The 17,169-nt window shown below is 44.3% G+C and overlaps 1 protein-coding gene across 1 annotated transcript; it reads left to right on the forward strand.

The window, feature by feature from the left end:
* Positions 1 to 647: 647 nt before the first annotated feature.
* On the forward strand, positions 648 to 11,451 carry TTC34 (tetratricopeptide repeat domain 34). The gene is given in 8 exon segments (XM_051637670.1): positions 648 to 2,292; positions 2,658 to 2,690; positions 3,031 to 3,254; positions 4,804 to 4,996; positions 5,716 to 5,882; positions 6,109 to 6,380; positions 6,613 to 6,823; positions 10,933 to 11,451. Coding segments are annotated over 8 exon segments (3,195 nt in total). The 5' UTR covers positions 648 to 716.
* The last annotated feature ends 5,718 nt before the right edge of the window (positions 11,452 to 17,169 follow it).

Genomic DNA, 17,169 nt, shown 5'->3' on the forward strand with positions numbered 1-17,169 from the left:
CCCGCAGCCCCGGGATCGCCCCCGGGATCGCCCCGCAGCCCGCTCCCAGGTACTCGTTCTCTCGGCCGCGCCTCGAGGGGCCTCTCCCGGCTCCTGAGGGCCCCTCACCGCGCGGGAAGGGCCCAGGTGTGTGGGGCCGAGGGGCGGGCTCTGGAGCTCAGGCCCTCGCACTAAACTTCATCTTTCCCGCCGACTTCTGAGGTGGGAAGAGGGAGAAGGTGCAATTTTTTTTTTTTCCCCCTCCCTTTCTTGCCTCTCCCAGAGGAGAGGCGAGTGGTGGGCAAAGGATCAAGGTGCTGTTCTGTCGCCTTGTTCACCATCAGCACTGACAGACCTATCTTCTGATGATTAAAAATGTATCAAACTGACCTCTCAACCAAGCCTGGTAGGCCTCCCGGCTCCACATCCTGGTCAGTCAGTGGGGTAGGGAATTCTGATGAGGTTGGGTGGCTGTTTTCTGGCCCATGTTATGTGGCTGTGGACTAAGAACCTCTGTAGTGTTTCTTCACATGGCTTTGCTCCTCAGTTAACCCATCAGTGACAAAATGCTGGCTTTTCACAGGACCTAGGCTTGCTGGTGTCTGTCACTTGGAAAGCTGCCCCCAAGCAGAAAAAAACCTGCATTCCACAGCCCCTCACATTGCTGATTTTCTGTTTGACAGGCACTAGCCACATTACGTGTGTGATGCTGCTTGGTGAAGATAAACATCCAGAAAATGTCACCTCAGGAACTTGCTGCACTGCTCTGTGAAGAAGGGGACCACCATCTCGCCCAGCAGGAGTTACCAGTAGCCACTGCCTTCTACACAGCTGCCTTCAGCTGCAGTGCCCCCACAGCAGTACAGAAAGTGAACTCTTTAGACAAAGGGCTCTGGGAGAAAGTTATAGCCACCCTGGAGATGTGGTGCAAAGGCAAGGATCAGATTCCCAAGATCCAGAGCAAGAACTTGGCGGTTGTCTCCCTCAGTGTGGGAATAGCTGCCATCTTTCTCACCAGCCTCAGTCCCGACAGTATCGTATCCTCAGTCTATAAAATGGAGACCCTGCTCGGGCAAGGAGGCTCAGAGGAGGTGGTGAGTAGATGCAATTCCCTGCTCAAGGCTAACCCAAAGCATTCCATGGAACTGCTGCTGCTGAGGGCGCTGGCTTGGGTGCTGTCAGGGACAGAAGTTAGGAAAGGAGTTGCAGGCTATATCCAAGCCTTCGTGATGCATCGGACTGAGGCAGTGGCCTATGTGTGTACCAGGCAAAGGGAACACCTACCACAGATCATCCAGGCCTTCTCTAATTATCTCTCAACTTGTCAAAATGAAAGCCCAGATGGCAGTTCCTTGGACCAGTGGCTGGGCAACTCCTATGACTTCCTGTCAGCAGTAGCCCCAGGTGATATCTGGGTTTGCAGGGTGCAGGCAGCTTACCTCTTCAAGAAAAGCAAATTTGAGGAGTGTGTGGCAGTTTGTAGCAAGGCTCTGAAGGGCTTCTCAGCTGATAATAATCTCAGAGATGGGAAAGCCTTGGGTCTGCTCTTGGAACGGGCTGCTGCATACTTCTTTTTGGGTGGACGGATGCAGGAAATGATGCAGGATTTAGTAGAAGCCTTTGCAGCAAGCCCTGCCCAGGCACTGACACACTTCAAAGAGCTTTTTTCACCACATGACACTGAGAGGATAGAAGAACATGCTAGAACTGTCCTGGAGGTGAAGTTTGCAGCATATAGGGAGGCTGTGCGCGCTCGGACTGAGCTGAGAGGCAGTCGTGGTACTGAGCTGCTCCCTTCTGTTATCCAGACAGTCCAGTTCCTCATTCAGATCTGCCCAGGGTCCAAACGTGAGCTGAGTGTTCGGCTAGCAGACTGCCACCTCCTGCATGGGCAGATCAGAACTGCCCTGGATATCTGTGACCACCTGTTGGCAGCAGAGCAGAAAACTTACTACAACACTCTCTTAGCATTGCGAGGATTCTGCTGCCTTCACACTCATGACCATCAGCAAGCCCTACAGGACTTTCAAAAGGTCATTGAGCACGATTCCCCACATCCTAACAGCTGCATTAAAGCCTTATGTGGCCGTGGACTGATCCGGATTTCTGGTGGCAGCCATTACTTGACAGCTCTGGATTATATCACAGCTTGCCAATTAAAGCTGGAAGAAACCATCTTCACAATCAAGTCCTATGTGCCGTGGAACCAAAGAGGACTGCTGCTGAAGGTTCTCCAAGAGGAAGGACAGAAGATGCTCCAGAAGAAGAGGTAGCCAGGAGGCAGTTCAACCTGTGGGCAGAAAAAGAAACAGAGCTGTGAAATTTCCTAGCAGAAAGAGAACAGCTTGGGAAGTAGAGCGGGTACTTGCTTCAGAAAATAGGATATAGGCCCTTTCAAATTTCCTAATTAACAAGTTGAAATAAAACTGCCCAAGTGCAGCTATTGCAGCAAAATATTGCTTTGCTGCCTTGTCACACTGGGATAGGATCTTGTTAGCCAAATTAGCTCAGTCTTTCTGTAGGAGTTAATCCATGACATACCAGTAGGCCTAAGCTAGGAGTGAGCAAAATGCTAGAGGGAATATGACAGAGGTTTCTCTGAAGGAGTGGATACACCCACCATAAAACAGGTTCATTGGTGCTAGCTGGCTCCTTCCACTCTCAGCTTGGAATGGAAGGATCTGGTGGGCCATGAAGTGCTAAGCCTGTTAGTAAGTGTTCTTCCAAGCCAGAGCTGAGGTACTACTATGCACATATTTGGTGCTGGCAAGCCAGTTTCTTATTCCAGTGCTAACTGTATCAATGTCATATTTAAGGCTGGGAGATCTGGGGCAGGAACACCAAACTGTTCCAGCTAAAACCATTAAAACTTGAGCTTGAAGGTAGAACAAGGTGTAACAGAGGGACTCTGAGGTTTTAGTAATTTAATGTATCATCCATTTTGATAGCCTCTTGCTTAGCTTCCAGGTGAGACAGAGAGGCTCTATTACTCTCATTAGCATTTTCTTCTTGTCTTTCCTTTTTTCTGTTTTTTTTCTTTCCCCTCCAGAGATGCCCCTGGGGTTTACCAGCTGGCTTCTCTCTTGGTGGAGCTGGACACTTCTGATGAAGCCTCACGGATCCTTTGTGCTGATGCCCTGTACCAGACGGGCTGTGTCGAAGAAGCCCACAAGCTCCTCTTAGTAGCACTCTCCAGAAATCCACAAAGGTCTCCCATCCTGGCTAGACTGGCACTTCTGCAGCTGAAGAAAGGTTTCATGTATGATGGCAACCAGGTAAGGAGCACCTGGCTAGCAGAGAGAATGAGAGTCATAAGTGGTGGTGTGGTGAAGAGGGTTAACAACCCTTTTAGCTGGTTGAGAAGATGGTAGAACTTGATGGTAGAACTTAAGAAGGATCACTTTATAGATGAAGGCATGACAGTGTCCTCCAAAGGCTTTCAGTTTCCCAGCACAGCTTGTCTCCTGCTCCTTAGTGTTACAGGACAATTCTGGATACAAGCTGCACGGTGAGGCCACCTCATTACATGGTGCAAAGCTGGAACCCACCCCATCACACAACCTGTGTAGGGCTTTCCAGTCAGGCTGCACCTACTCCAACCTACTCCAGACATTTCTCAGGAACGGTGGCAAATCAGCAAATCCAGGACTCTGTAGCACAGACACACCAGGACTCCCAGCTAAACAGCCCATTCATCACATGCTATTTATGGACACTTTTCATCAGCGACTTTAACTAGGCAGAGCATGGCTGAGCATCCTGCCCCTGGTGACAATATTGATGGGATTGGTACATTTCTTTCCCCTAGAGAAAAGAAGGGAGAACTACTATCCAACTGATTATCCTAATGAAGCATTGGAGCAGAGGAAGAAACAAAACCAGAAGCTCAAATGCCAGTCTGCAGTTTTCTTTCTTTAGTGGCTAATGACTTGTGCTTGAAACCATGAAAGATTCCAAGTCGATTCTCCTACCGAGCTCACAAAGCTGAATTACCAGGTTCTGCCATCAGAGGGAACTATTGCATTTTTTTAAAATCCCATAAAATTACACTAGCCATAAAGAGAAACGTTTGTCACCACTTTGCTACTCCCTATGAAAAATAAAGGTTTTGTATAATTTGCTGTCTTTGGGAAGGCTACTAATGACTGACATGACTTTATTGGGGTTCATATGTTGCCCTGAAAGTTGCATTCCTATCTGCAGCTTCCCTTCAAATTCCAGATGGAACATACATGTCACCAGAAATTTCTCTTCCAAATGTTTTTGTCTCATCTGCCTCTCAGCACCCAGATACTTGTACCTATTAATAAAATATAGAAAAGTAATCACTTCAATGGATGTGTCTGGTGCATCAAGATAACTTTGTTCTTGTCCTGGCTCCTCTGGCTCAGATTTGAATGTTGAGTACCTGGAATCCTGTCCCACAGAAACTCTCTCTCTCACAGGGGCCATGATCCTGTGGTTCAGCTGTATTTATAAAACCAGTTAGTTGCCAGTCTGGAACAGAGGCTGCCCAAAAGAAGCAAAGCAGCTTCATTCATTTCCGCAGAACTATTTCCATAGCTGCAGGGGCTGTAAGGAAAGATAAGAAGGAATGTTTTCTCCAACATGCTTTTACACTAGGGCAAGCTGAAGAGTTCAGTAAGAGAGACTCAAGGTTCTTGGCTGGACCACAGCTGGCTGATGTCCCAGGGAACCATGAGGAGGCACTGGGGAAGAGCACACTTGTCTCACCAGACAGTCATATATTTCCAGCTTTAGCATGACTTCAAGTACCTTTCATGCCAATCTTTCTCTTCTGCCTTTTTCTCTCACATTATTAAGCTGCTAAAGAAAGTTATCAGAATTGGAGATACCTCCTGCCTCCTGCCAATCATGGACATTTTCAGAGATGAAGACAGGAAGCTGATGCAAACTCACTGCCATTTCAGAGCACTGACCATCCTGAGGGACAAGCAGGATGAGGCTGACATCAAGGAGGCCATTGCCTACCTCTCCTTTGCCATCATTGCTGCAGGTAGGTTAGACAGATTTACTTCTGTGGGAAATTAGATCAGTAGGTAGACAAGCATGTCCTTCCAATTCTCATCTGTCATTTTCTCAATGAGAAGGCTGAAACAGTCAATTTACAAAGGCAGGTGAAGAGCAGAATAAAATCTGTTTGAATTAACAACTCATCTCAACCGTGAAACAAACAGTAACCAACCTGCCTTCTTGGTCCAACACACCAATGATTGTGTGGTTCCAGTGCAAAAGAGGGAATGCACCCACTTACACACATCATTCCTAGCTTTCCTAAGGAGGGAGATCAGGTTAGCATGGAAATGCTTCTGGCACGTTCCGTGTAAAACCATGGAAACCTGCCTTTCACTCTGAGCAAATACTGTAATAGAATCACAGGCTAGTTTGGGTTGGAAGGGACCTTAAAGATCACCTAGATCCAACCCCCTGCATGGGCAGGGACACCTCCCACTAGACCAGGTTGCTCCAAGCCTTGAGCAATTCCAGTGAGGGAGCATCCACAACTTCCCTGGGCAACGTGTGCCAGTGTCTCACTACCCTCACAGTGAAGGAATTCCTCCTAATGAATAAGGGAAAGGAAGGGCAAGGGAGGGAAACCAATTGGCTCAGTTACACCCATTTCACAGGTGCAGATGCACATAAAAACATGGGAACATTGAGACTCACCACAGTAGCCACTGGCCTTTCAAATCATGGTACTACTCTCTCCTCCAGGTGGTTATGCTGAAGATTGTCTTCTGATCAGGGCAGGATGTTATGGGCGCCTTGGTCAGAAGAAAACAGCTATTTTTGATTTTAATGCCATCCTAAAGGAGGATCCCAGGAATATGCAGGCTCTGAGTGGACGAGGATTCATCTACCTTGCTCTGAAGCAGCAGAAGGTATCACATCACTATACTGATTTGCTGGTGATTGACATGACTGGTTTGCTTTCCCAAGTCTAGAGAGAGAAAGACTAAACCTTGATCACTGATCTTGTTCACTGTCACTACCACGCATTGTGCAGCTGACTTATGGGATAGCAGAGAACAGAAAACACCTGAAAGAACACACTATCAATACATAGTTCTTGCTGCCATTTCATCTTTTGGCCTTGTTTTTACACAGGAAGCAGTGCAAGATTTGATCTCGGCGCTGAAGGTGGAGGCAGGAGTAGTGATCCCAGCAATCCTGTCTTTAAAGCATGAAGCCCAAGGCCTGGTCACTCAGTGGCTTCTGCAGCACGGCAGGACAGCATTAACTGAGCTGCTTGCTACTAAAGACCTCCCAAAACAAGAAACCCTCAGGGAGCTTCTCCTGGTTGCAAAAGCACTAATTAAAATTTGCAAGGATTCCCAATATCACATCTTCTACACGGATGTTTTGATTGCAAAGGGTAAGTCCCTGTTCTCTCTGATCAGACCAAGTGAATGGGCAATAAATTAAAAGAAAGTGCATGTTAAATGGCAAGTGTATAGTACTTGTCAAGAGGAGTTAGCAAATGTTTTGGGAAAGGGTATGAAGTAGTTAATACCCTCAGAGGTGGACTGTGGACAGGCTACCTCAATCCTCCTTTATCTTTCTCCAGATGGAATGGGTGATAAAGCTTGTTCTGGTGTTACCAACAGGAAGGTATGAAGAGGCCCGTGACCACCTCCGGGAGGCATTTCGCCACTGTCCTGCTGATGACTTTGCCACTGCCAGACTGGCTGTGCTGCAGCTGAAGAAGAGGAACATGCCAGTGGCAGCTCACTCCTTCAGCATCCTAGCCAAGAGAGATGAAAGGGAGTTGGGGTTCCTCCTGAACTTCATAGATGCTAAGCAACAGCAGCATCTCGCTCAGGTACGGTCCTTTTTTGGTGCCACTGCTGTGGATTCAGGGGGAAAAGAAATGGAATTTATCAGATGAACAAGGAACAAATTGGCTTCTTCCTCCAGCCTTTCCTCCAGCCAGATCAGGGAGTTGATTCCAAGCTTCTTTCACTGCAGTGACCTTGCTTCAATCTCTAGTAATTCATCATTACCACTTCTTACCACTTGAGTGAATTTCTTGTTGGGCTCCCTAGCATGAACCTGTTTAATCCCAACACTGAAATGCAGGGGATGTGAGGGGCAGCAGGCAGAGGTTCACAAGATTGTTGCTATTCCTGTGCCCTGTATGAGCTGCATGGTGCTCATAGCTGCTTCTGGGGAAGGGGAATTCATGTTTTGTTCATTTTCTTCATTAAAAGAATCTGAGGGTTCTGATTCAGTCACATTAAATGCTTCAATCCTTTCTTGCTCTTCTGGGTAACATTTAGAAATCTAAATATATTCAAATTTTTATAAAATCACTAGCTGTTGGGATTGGTTTTCTTTGCTAAAATTATTGACACAGAAATGGCACATTGCTCTAGTCCACCCCAGTATGTATTTTTCTGTTGTTTTGGGTTTTTTTTAATTTCTCCCCCAACGTACATTCGGCTCTGAGGAAGCACCTCCAATAGACAGGACAAGGTCAGATGGAAGGGGAGGAGTTTTAACATCCACTCAGGCATCTGCAATTCTGATTGCCCAGAAGCTCTGTGCTCTCAGAATCAGTTTGCCTCCTTTTATTCAATTTGTAGATGGTGTGCACCCTGGTGAGAAGCTATATTGTTACACTTTCTCCCAGGTTATAAAACAAACAACATGCTGACATACTTAATGCATCTTGAGAAGAGTACTTTGTATGGATTTTAGCAGAACAGCAGGAGGATATAAGTAAACAAGTGTTAATTTACCAGTCCCTAGACAAGCCCCATTACAGAGAAAAGAGCCCCCTCTCTTTTGAATAATGTAAAAAGTGCCATCTTGTGGGGAAGAGCTTGAAGATTTTACAGACAATTTGCAACCTTTTACTAAATAAAGTTGATAAAGGTACAATCAGGAATGTGTCTGTGGGGCCCTGAGGAGGTGTCTGTAAATGAAGATGTGGTTTATGGCTGAATTTCCCTTGCTGCCACACGACTCATTCTGTTTGGAAGTCTCACAGCTAAGTTCCTCAGAGCTGTTTTTTGAGAAAGCACAAGAGAGATTATCTTATGCTGCCAATAAGAAAAAAAAAAAAAACCAAACCCTACGAACTAGTTTTTATTCACCTTAAACTGCACTGATGTATTAGGAACTCACTGGTGCCACAGAGGAGTGAAACCTTTAAAATGGGAGAGGCACTTTATTTCTGTCTGTATGTGGCAGCCATAGAACAGGGTCTGGGATAAAACCTCTTACCAGTGGCTTATTCATCATGGAAGATTTCTCTGCCACTGGAGGGAATAGGGGTGGCTGGACTGATTTCAAGACTGGAATTCAGTACCAGTGATGGAAGTAAAATAGAATAATTATGTTTTTTTAGATCTTTACTCTTGTGCTTTTTTCAACTGAGTAAACATTTGGACTTAAGCACCTGGAAATCCTTCCATATTCTCTAATCTTTAAAGATTTACTGAGTGTGATTACTTTTATTACTGATTAGCCCAGAATCACAATATTTATTTATTTTTTAATATGTATATTTTGCAACAAGGGGATAAGTATGTACTTTACTGGAGTGTGGAAGGAATTGGTTAATTCACCTGCCTGGTGTCCCAAAGGATTTTCCAGTAGCACTTCCTTTTGCCTGCAAGGTTATTCCAGTTTGTGTCAGAAATTAAGATCTCAGTAAAACTGGAAAAGCTGACAAGTGGAATTGGTGCCAGAAACCCACCAATGGCCTTCTCTGCCCTGGCTCCTCACCTTCTGCCACCTCCATTTCACAAATAAGGAGACTGAAGCTAAGAAGAGTCAAGCGTTTTATGCTCAGCTCTCCATGCACAAAAGCATTACTGCCAGGTTGTGTTTCAGTGTTTGGAGATTACAGGCACTATAGAAATGTATCATCGTTATCCCAGAGTCTGGTCTGAAAAGCTAAAAATAATTCTACATCAGCTGAAAAGGAAAGGGTGGAGCAAGGAGAGCTCCTTGAAGTACTGATTTTTTTTCATTAAAAACAAAGCAATGAAAGTCTTCCCTTATTTATAGTCTAAGGGGTCCCATGCTAAGAAATTTGTAAACAACTGGGAGAGCCACATGGGAATAAGAATCTGAAAGATTTATTAAACTGCAAAAGGTCAGAGGAAGGGAGTTTGCTTGCTGCTAGTGCAGCTTCAACCCTTCAGTTTCCTATAGCAGAGGTTAAATGCATGACCGCTTGCTAGCTCCTAGCCCACATCCTCAGAGCTGCACCTTCTGGTTGACATGCCATAGGATACCCAGAGCTAACTCCTACAGAAGTGGTTCCAAAAGCTCTATGGTCTGTGTCAGAATTAGGCCCTCAGCCCAAGCCAGAAGTTGCCATTCTACACACCTTCATGACACGTGGACCCCAAATAAGTTCTGCAAGTAAAGAAGGAAAGACTTGCTCCAAACTGATCAGAAAACATCCACCCTTCTTCCAAAGCTCAAAGCTTACCAGTCCATCTTCTGGTATTTACTGCTCAGAGACTAGCCCTTGGCCACCATTCTATGTCTGTTCAACTCCTCACTCATTTTCTCTCCAAGGAATTGAACCTTGGTCCATGTCAACATCAGCTTAGGCACTATAGGCTGGAACCAAATATGCAACAAAAATGTGTGTATTTTCAGTCCTTTACCACACAGTGAGGTATCTGGATAGTAGAAAGGGACACTGGGATCTCACACAGGAAGCAGTTCACTCACCACTCACTTATGGCTTCCCAAGTCCTTTCCAGATATCTGGCACCAGAATTAATTCAGCCTGGAAGCCATAATCAATGTGTGGAAGCTGAGAGACTCTAATAAATGTAACTACATAAAGAATTTTATATTCCTTCATAGCAAAATAACTGGAATAGAATTATTCATAAACATTTAGCAATGGCTAAATGATTTCATGGCTTCTGGCTCAGACTTGACCTGCAATATCAATCCAGAACCTGTTTTCCTCACTCCAGCCGTAAGTTCTAATCTAAGCCAACCAAAATAAAAAGGCAAGGCACAGAGACTGGGAGACCTGAGCCACCTGTCAAAGTGGCTATGGAGATCATGGCTGGGCTGAGGGAATTTTGGGGAGCCAGAGGCACCCAGAGGCAGTGTGTGATGAAAACATTTATCCTGTGCCTGAAGTCTCAGCTTGTTTGGCTCAGCCTTCTGTAAGACCCAAGCTGCTGGTGGCAGCTTGTTTATATCTCTGCTGCAGCATGTTAAAAGCTTTGTTTGTTACCAATACAGGGAAATAACAAGAAATCCATCTGAGGTAAAGAGTTCTAATGGAGTTTTATTTATTTACCTCTATGAACCTAAAAATTATGTGGCTCTTTCTGCCTTCTCTATTTTCTTGTTGATGTTTTTCCCTTCAGATAAGGATAGATAGTTCACTTGCACTTGAGATTCAGGATTAGCAAAGCCATCAGTTGGCTGCTTTTTCTTACAGCTTCAGTGAAAGTCACTTAGAGACCAATCTTCCTTATCAGCACATGCAAGTATTTGTGGGGCAATGCATGGGGCTAACTATCTACTGACCAATAGATGCAATTTCCATTTAGTCACCTGCTAGACCAGACCATGGCAGGAATTTTTTCATGGAGGAAAAACTGCCTGCTTATGGAATTTGGCCCACTCAGCTTTCAGTTCACATATCATTCCTAAGGAATGTAAACAACTTCAGAATAAATGCTCAGAGAAAGTTTTAGCAAACCATGCAGAAACAAGAGTGGTTCAACAAGAAGCTCTTGAGGTAACAGCAAGTGCCCCTTGAGCCAAGATTTTATACTGCAGGCAAAAAATATGCCACTTATGAGTTCTCCAACTAGATGCAATTTCAACATCCAAAATTTCTTAACATTTCTGTCGCCCTGTAGCCAAGGCCACACTAGATATTTACTCTTTTTTTTCCCCACTTTTAATAAGTAATATCAAGGAACTTTCTGTCCACAGGTGGCAGCCCAGGAAGGAAATGTGCTGATGAAAGAGCACCGCTATGAGAAGGCTCTGGGCTACTACACCCTGGCTGTCCTGACAAGCAGAGACAACCCGCGGTACCTCCGGCGCAGAGCTGCCTGCCTCACACACCTGAAAAAATACCACAGAGCTATAAAAGATATGGAGAAAGTGATCCAGAGGCATGGCCACAACAGCCTTAAAACACGTGTGGAAGATCACTGCTCCCAAGGCCACCTGCTGCTGTTGGTGGCTGAGGAAGAAGCAGCTGTTCAGCAGTATATCGAGGCACTGCAGTTGGAGGAGTCTGTGGCATTGCACAGCATCATGAATGGCCCTGGCAGGGAAATTTTAACCAAAACATTTCATAAGATTGCACAGTATAATTTTGAAATGCAGCATTATGAAGAGGCCTGGAAAATCACAGACTATGGTCTTAAAATTGATAAAAATACTGAACTTAAAAAGCTGAAAACGAGACTGAAGCGAGAGGCATCGAGCTGTAGCATACATTAGTGTGTCTGTCTGGGGCTTTTCCAGGGTCTGATTGCTTTCTGATTTGTTTGTGAGGCTGCAAGAATAAGGGAGAGATTAGAAGCTCATGATAAACATGCAATGGACACAGCACTGAACATGGTACAGCAAGATTAGGAGCAGAAAGTTTCAGGTAGTGAAATAAAACTGACCAAGAGAGCAATGAGAAGAAGGCAACTGGCTGCATTCAGGATTCTTGAAAATGACTGTGGCTCCACGTCAGCTCCTTCTTGGGAAGACAAAGTTTTGTCTGGCTAAGCTGAACTAATTCTAACACAGCAATTCCAATCATAGTGAAGGAATACACCCAAATAGCTTGCAGGTTATGAATCATAATCATCACATATTTCCTTGCTATTTATTTTATTAGCTGACACATACTGGTCAACTAAGTAGTCTTATTTTTATGGGCCAGTCAAAAAGATCAATCAGAAATAACATTTTTATGTGGTTTCTATTTGTGAAGGACCATGCGTGACACCACGACCCTCTCCTGAATGGAAGCAACTTGTCACAGCCTAGTGGATTTGCAGTGATCAGCTCTAATACAGGGGAGCAGGAACAATACAAATGCCAAGTAAACTGTTGTGCTGTCCCAGGGAACATCGATAAGGTGAAGGATGAGACTCAACAGAGATGAAACATCCAACCTAGTGACTAATGCCCTGTTATCTGGGACACACAGGCAGCTATAACCCAGACTTCACCTTGAACTTCCAGCTCCCTGTCTCAGTTTGCCAGTGCAGATAACAGAGATCATCTCTCAGCAGGGGTGTCTACCAGAGCCTGCTAAATATCATGTCTCACACATATTTGATATTTAGATATTTGTGCACAAAAGTCAGCACTGGAGCATGAACTAATCGAGAAGGGATCAAAGCATAAGTAGGAAGGAGGTCAGGGCTGGAGGCAGCAGCCAGGGTGGTGATGTGATTGCTCTGCACTGATCCAGCACTCATCCCTCATCATCCACATGGGACAGCAAGGGAATCAACACCCCGCAGGCTCCGAGGGGTGTCACTTGCTGTCACAGATACAGCTTCAGCACCTGTAAGGACAGACAGATTTTCAGGGCAGTAGAGATAGTGCTGATTTACCCCATTTCTGCCCAGTTTGGCATTTCATCTGTGCAGTGGGAGTCTGCAGATTATTTTGGAGGCAGTGCCCCGGGGCTATGCAAAAAGGAAGCAATGAGGTGGGGCCCAAAACAACAGACTCATTTGTTTTGACCTGCTCCAGTGAATATGTCCCAATGTTACTGGACTGTGATCACCAACCATGGAGAAAAGTAGGAACTACTATTGGGAACAAAGACTAAAGCAATATAGAGAACTGCTCTCCTGCTTTGATTAGGATGAAAGGGAAATGGAACATCGTCTTTTTTGTTACATTGTTCACTGAAAGGCAACATTCCAGAGTGCAACTTCATTCAGCAGCCATGCAATCAACACAATAGGCAACAATACCATCTGTACCCTTCCATCCTTTTTTACCTTCTCTGCATGCTCCTTTTTTTCTTCTCTTAAGAGCACAGGTAAGAGTGGGCTACTTTGCTTTCAAATTCAAGAAAAGATACTCTGATTTTAATCCTAGTGACACTTTTTGCTCCTAATTGGCATCAAGATGCTACAGGATCGTTTCTTTCCAAGCATGAAATTATATCCTCAAACAACTGTCAAATACATTTGCAAGCTGAAAGAAATGTTTGCTGATTTTTCTTCAAATAGTAACCAACAGATAGGGATTTCTCTGTGTCTCATGCTGAAATTTTCGAGAAGCAGTTGGAATTTTTAATTTCTTTGTGCTTGATTTTTCTTTGGGGTTTTTGACTGGAATAATAAATGTCTTTACAGCTTTGCATTGCTACTCTGTAAGCATTGCCTTTTTTAGCTGCAGCTTTGGTTCAGTGTCAGTCAGTCAGTCAGTCAGACATAGTTTGTCTGTCGCACTTGACCCTCCTCTGGCTCTTAGAATAGAATAGTTTCAGTTGGAAGGGATTGCCACCAGGTAGTGAAAAATGAAAGAAAACCTTCAAGTCAGCACTGAGAATGTCTCCACAGGACAGACTGCCTGCCAGTTTTGGCTCTGTTCAGTATTCAACAAGAATATGAAAGGAAAATCAGATGTGAGAATATTTGCATCACAGTCACACCAGTACAGTTTCCTGACCTTCTGCTCTGCAGTCCAGCAGGCAAAAAACAGCTTAGAAATGATGGCAAAATTGTTTGGAATTAAAAACTCAGCTGGAAGCTTTTCCTCAGAGTTCAAACAACTAGATTTTGAGCTTTTGTGACGGGAAAAGGTTTTCTTTTCTTTAAAATTCTATCACTCCCATTTATTTTTCCTATTTCAGCTCATTATGTGTTTTCAGATACTCAGAGAATCTGAATACATCAGCCAACTTTAGCTGCTGATCAAAAGCATTTTTGAAGCTGACATATTGCCTGGGAAGTCATCTTCCTGACTTTCAGTCTAATTCATCGTGCTTCCCAGATTTAGATCCTGGTGGAAATTTGGCTCTGGCTCACAGCCATGCACACCCAGCTCCTCTAATGAGTTTCTGTGTGCAGAAGTGAGGACATTCCACTTGGCCTGCAAGGGCAGATGTTTCACCTTAATGACAGCTAATCTAAAAGCCATTTCTTTTACTATCATTTCCCTGTGGAAGATTAACTGTGTTATCATGACACTGCTCCTGCATCCAGCAGTTTCCAATTTGCCAGGGCTCTGAGGAGTCGCTGTCACCATTAATTTAATGTGCTACTTGAAATTATCTCTGGTATCACAGTCTGCCTTTGGAGTCTTGGCTATTCCAATCATATTTCAGCTACACTGGTCTATGCTGGGATGTTGGTTCAGTCAGCCATGACTCATTGACACTTTAAGGAAAGGGATTCATTACTTAGAAGGCACAGCACTTCAACACTGTGGGATTTGGAAGGCTCCTCCTCCTCCTGCTGTGGGTTCCAGAAATGACTTATATATATTAATCTGTTCTGTAGGATATTAAGGAATACTGCAGACCTGCACCCACCTCACAGACGTGTACAACTCTGACACCCCAAGCATGGGCCCAGTGGTTTATCTAGTCCCAGAAGTAACAAACAGGATGGTATGGGTGTTTGTAGCACTCAGCAGCTGAGAACGTATGAGGACAGGTGGGGAACACATTGCCATCCCAAATGGCAAGGTTAGAGAACATGAGCCAGTCCCAAAGGCATGTCAGCATGCCAACAGTCATCACCATGGTGTTATTTTCAGTTTCTCACCAATGGATTGGCAATAGATCCAAGGGAAAAACAAAGCTTCTCCTCTGGTCAGCTGCTATTGCCCCATCTTGGCCTCCCCCTTTGTCACAGTCTGGTGCCACTGGCCCTCTGGGTTCCCACACCTCTGTACACATCCATAACCTACACATCTACCCATACAACTTGAATTTTAAATTAATTTCATTTCTGAAGCTTATTTTGGGCATATAATGCATGGCCAAAACCTACTTGAAACCTTGACTAGTCTGTGTTCCTGAGAGCCACCGAATCCTTGTTCTGCACGCAATGCCAGGCTGAGTTAGCTGTGGCTTCAGGTGTTTTACCATCCAACCCCATCCTTTTTGTAGCTGTATGTTCCCAAAAAGTCAAGAGTTACAGAGAATAAACTAGCATCAGGATTTCCCCACAGATTGCAAAGGAAATTAAGAACAGTATCTGATAATAAGTTGGCATGTCTCATTCCTGAACTGCATCCCAGTGAATGAGAAAATTAAACCATAAAGCCAGAGGGAGAATGCAGGAGGGGGCAGGAAGCACAGGAGGATGTTAATCATTCCATTCCATCCCTGGTTTGCACTGTGTTATGCCCCTCAGTTGTGCTTTCCTCTCCAGGTCAGTGCTGTGTGTGCCTGATGCAACCCAGCAAATCTGCTCCATGGGTGTGAGGTGTGGGGATCTGGAGTCACCAGGAGCCATGGGTTTGGATCCAGATCAGTAGTGGATGAAATGAGAAACTGACAGTGATTCATATTTTCCCACTTAAAATGACCTCTCCTGGAGCATCTTGATTGCCTAGAAACCTCAGATGTCACATTATAAGACATTCAAACACTGATGATATACTCAGGATGTTCTCCAAAAGCCACATTAAAATCTTACAATATTAGGAACACCTAGTGCTGGGAACAGTGTAGGGTTTGTTCTTTCATATAGAGTTTTAACAATAAAAACATTTATACCTTGCCTTTTTTTAATGCAACCTTGCCAACAGTATTTTTGCAATGCTGTTTCTTCTGCATCTTGTGTCCATTCTTGGGCAATAAAATCTACTTACCGGAGCAAACAGGTAATTAGCCATCTACATAGATTGCCCACATCATTAATGTGTTTGGATGTTTTAATTGATTGCATTCTCCACTGTTTTGGATGGCTTAAATGCCAGCTAATGCAATCCAATTAAGCCTCCTAATAAACCTGACTGATGAACTGCAATATAATCACACATCAAGTAGAGATGTAGAGGGAAATGCCACAGAACTGACAGTTTGGAATAGACTGTGTCATTTTGAAAGACCCAAATCACTTCTCAAAAGGGAAACTTGTAATTGACAATAACTAGGGGTGGATTTGGTATCCAAGACCTGATTCAACACACCTTTTAAGCCAGTTTCTATGCACAAAACATTTGTGGAGCCTCCTGAAAAGAAAAAAATCAAGCAAAACAAGACAAGGCAGCTAGAAGTTAAATGACCTCATGCTGAAATATGATGCAAACTCCCAATAGTGCCCTGCAAGCAACTCAAAGATGGCATAGTGTCTTTATATTGGCTCTGGAGGTCTTTTTCTAAGCCCAAACAGAGGCTGTAGATTTAATGGGGTGATGTGTGTGAAATCCTCTGCTCTGTTCTGCGAGACAAGACATATCCTCTGGCATCAATGTCTATTAATCTAATCTTGACTTTGATTCCCTGTGTGACTGTTTCATCTGTAAAATGGGGATAATGCTCCACTTCAGATGCCTGTCCATACCTCTTAGCTTTGGGTACAAAGTGCTTTGAAGATGATCTTATTTTTACATTTTCCGTTCCTGTAGAAGAGCTACAGATTCTCATCAAACCCTTTCCCCACTCAGCAATGCTGGGAAATGTCACCCCTCTCTTCTGTGTCTGATACCTGCACCTCCCTGCACCTCCAGAGCCAGGGGCCATTCCTGATGTCAGGTACCTCCAGCCATATGCAAAAATATCCCTTTTAATAATAATCCACATATAAATTTTCAACATTGTGTCATCAAAAATGTGATTGCAATATTCATCACTGTGCTGAAATTAAGTGTATGGAAAAGGAGACACTGCCTTCCAGAAGCAGTCTTCCTGCCATAGATACTTGAAAAATCTCTTGGGAAAGACATAAAGCATGTCATGTAAACTAAGAAATGTCCTAAGAATTAATTATTGTAACAGGAGAGACTTTTCTAAATACTAATGAGGTAAGAAATCATCTTGCCCACTCAAGGACAGCATTACTCATGCCTGCTCACCATCTATTTTCATCTAGATAAAAAAATCAACTTATTTAAAATCTGGTGGAAGGGGTTAATCCTCCCTGATAAGTGTCTGAGCAGAGCATTTCATTCATTGGGCATTCCCAGCCACCTGTGTGAGAGAGAAAATGCACAAGGGAAGGAGAGAGGGGGGTGCAGGCACAGTAC

Source organism: Apus apus, chromosome 20 (genome assembly GCF_020740795.1).
Source record: "Apus apus isolate bApuApu2 chromosome 20, bApuApu2.pri.cur, whole genome shotgun sequence".
NCBI classification, from domain to species: Eukaryota; Metazoa; Chordata; class Aves; order Apodiformes; family Apodidae; genus Apus; species Apus apus.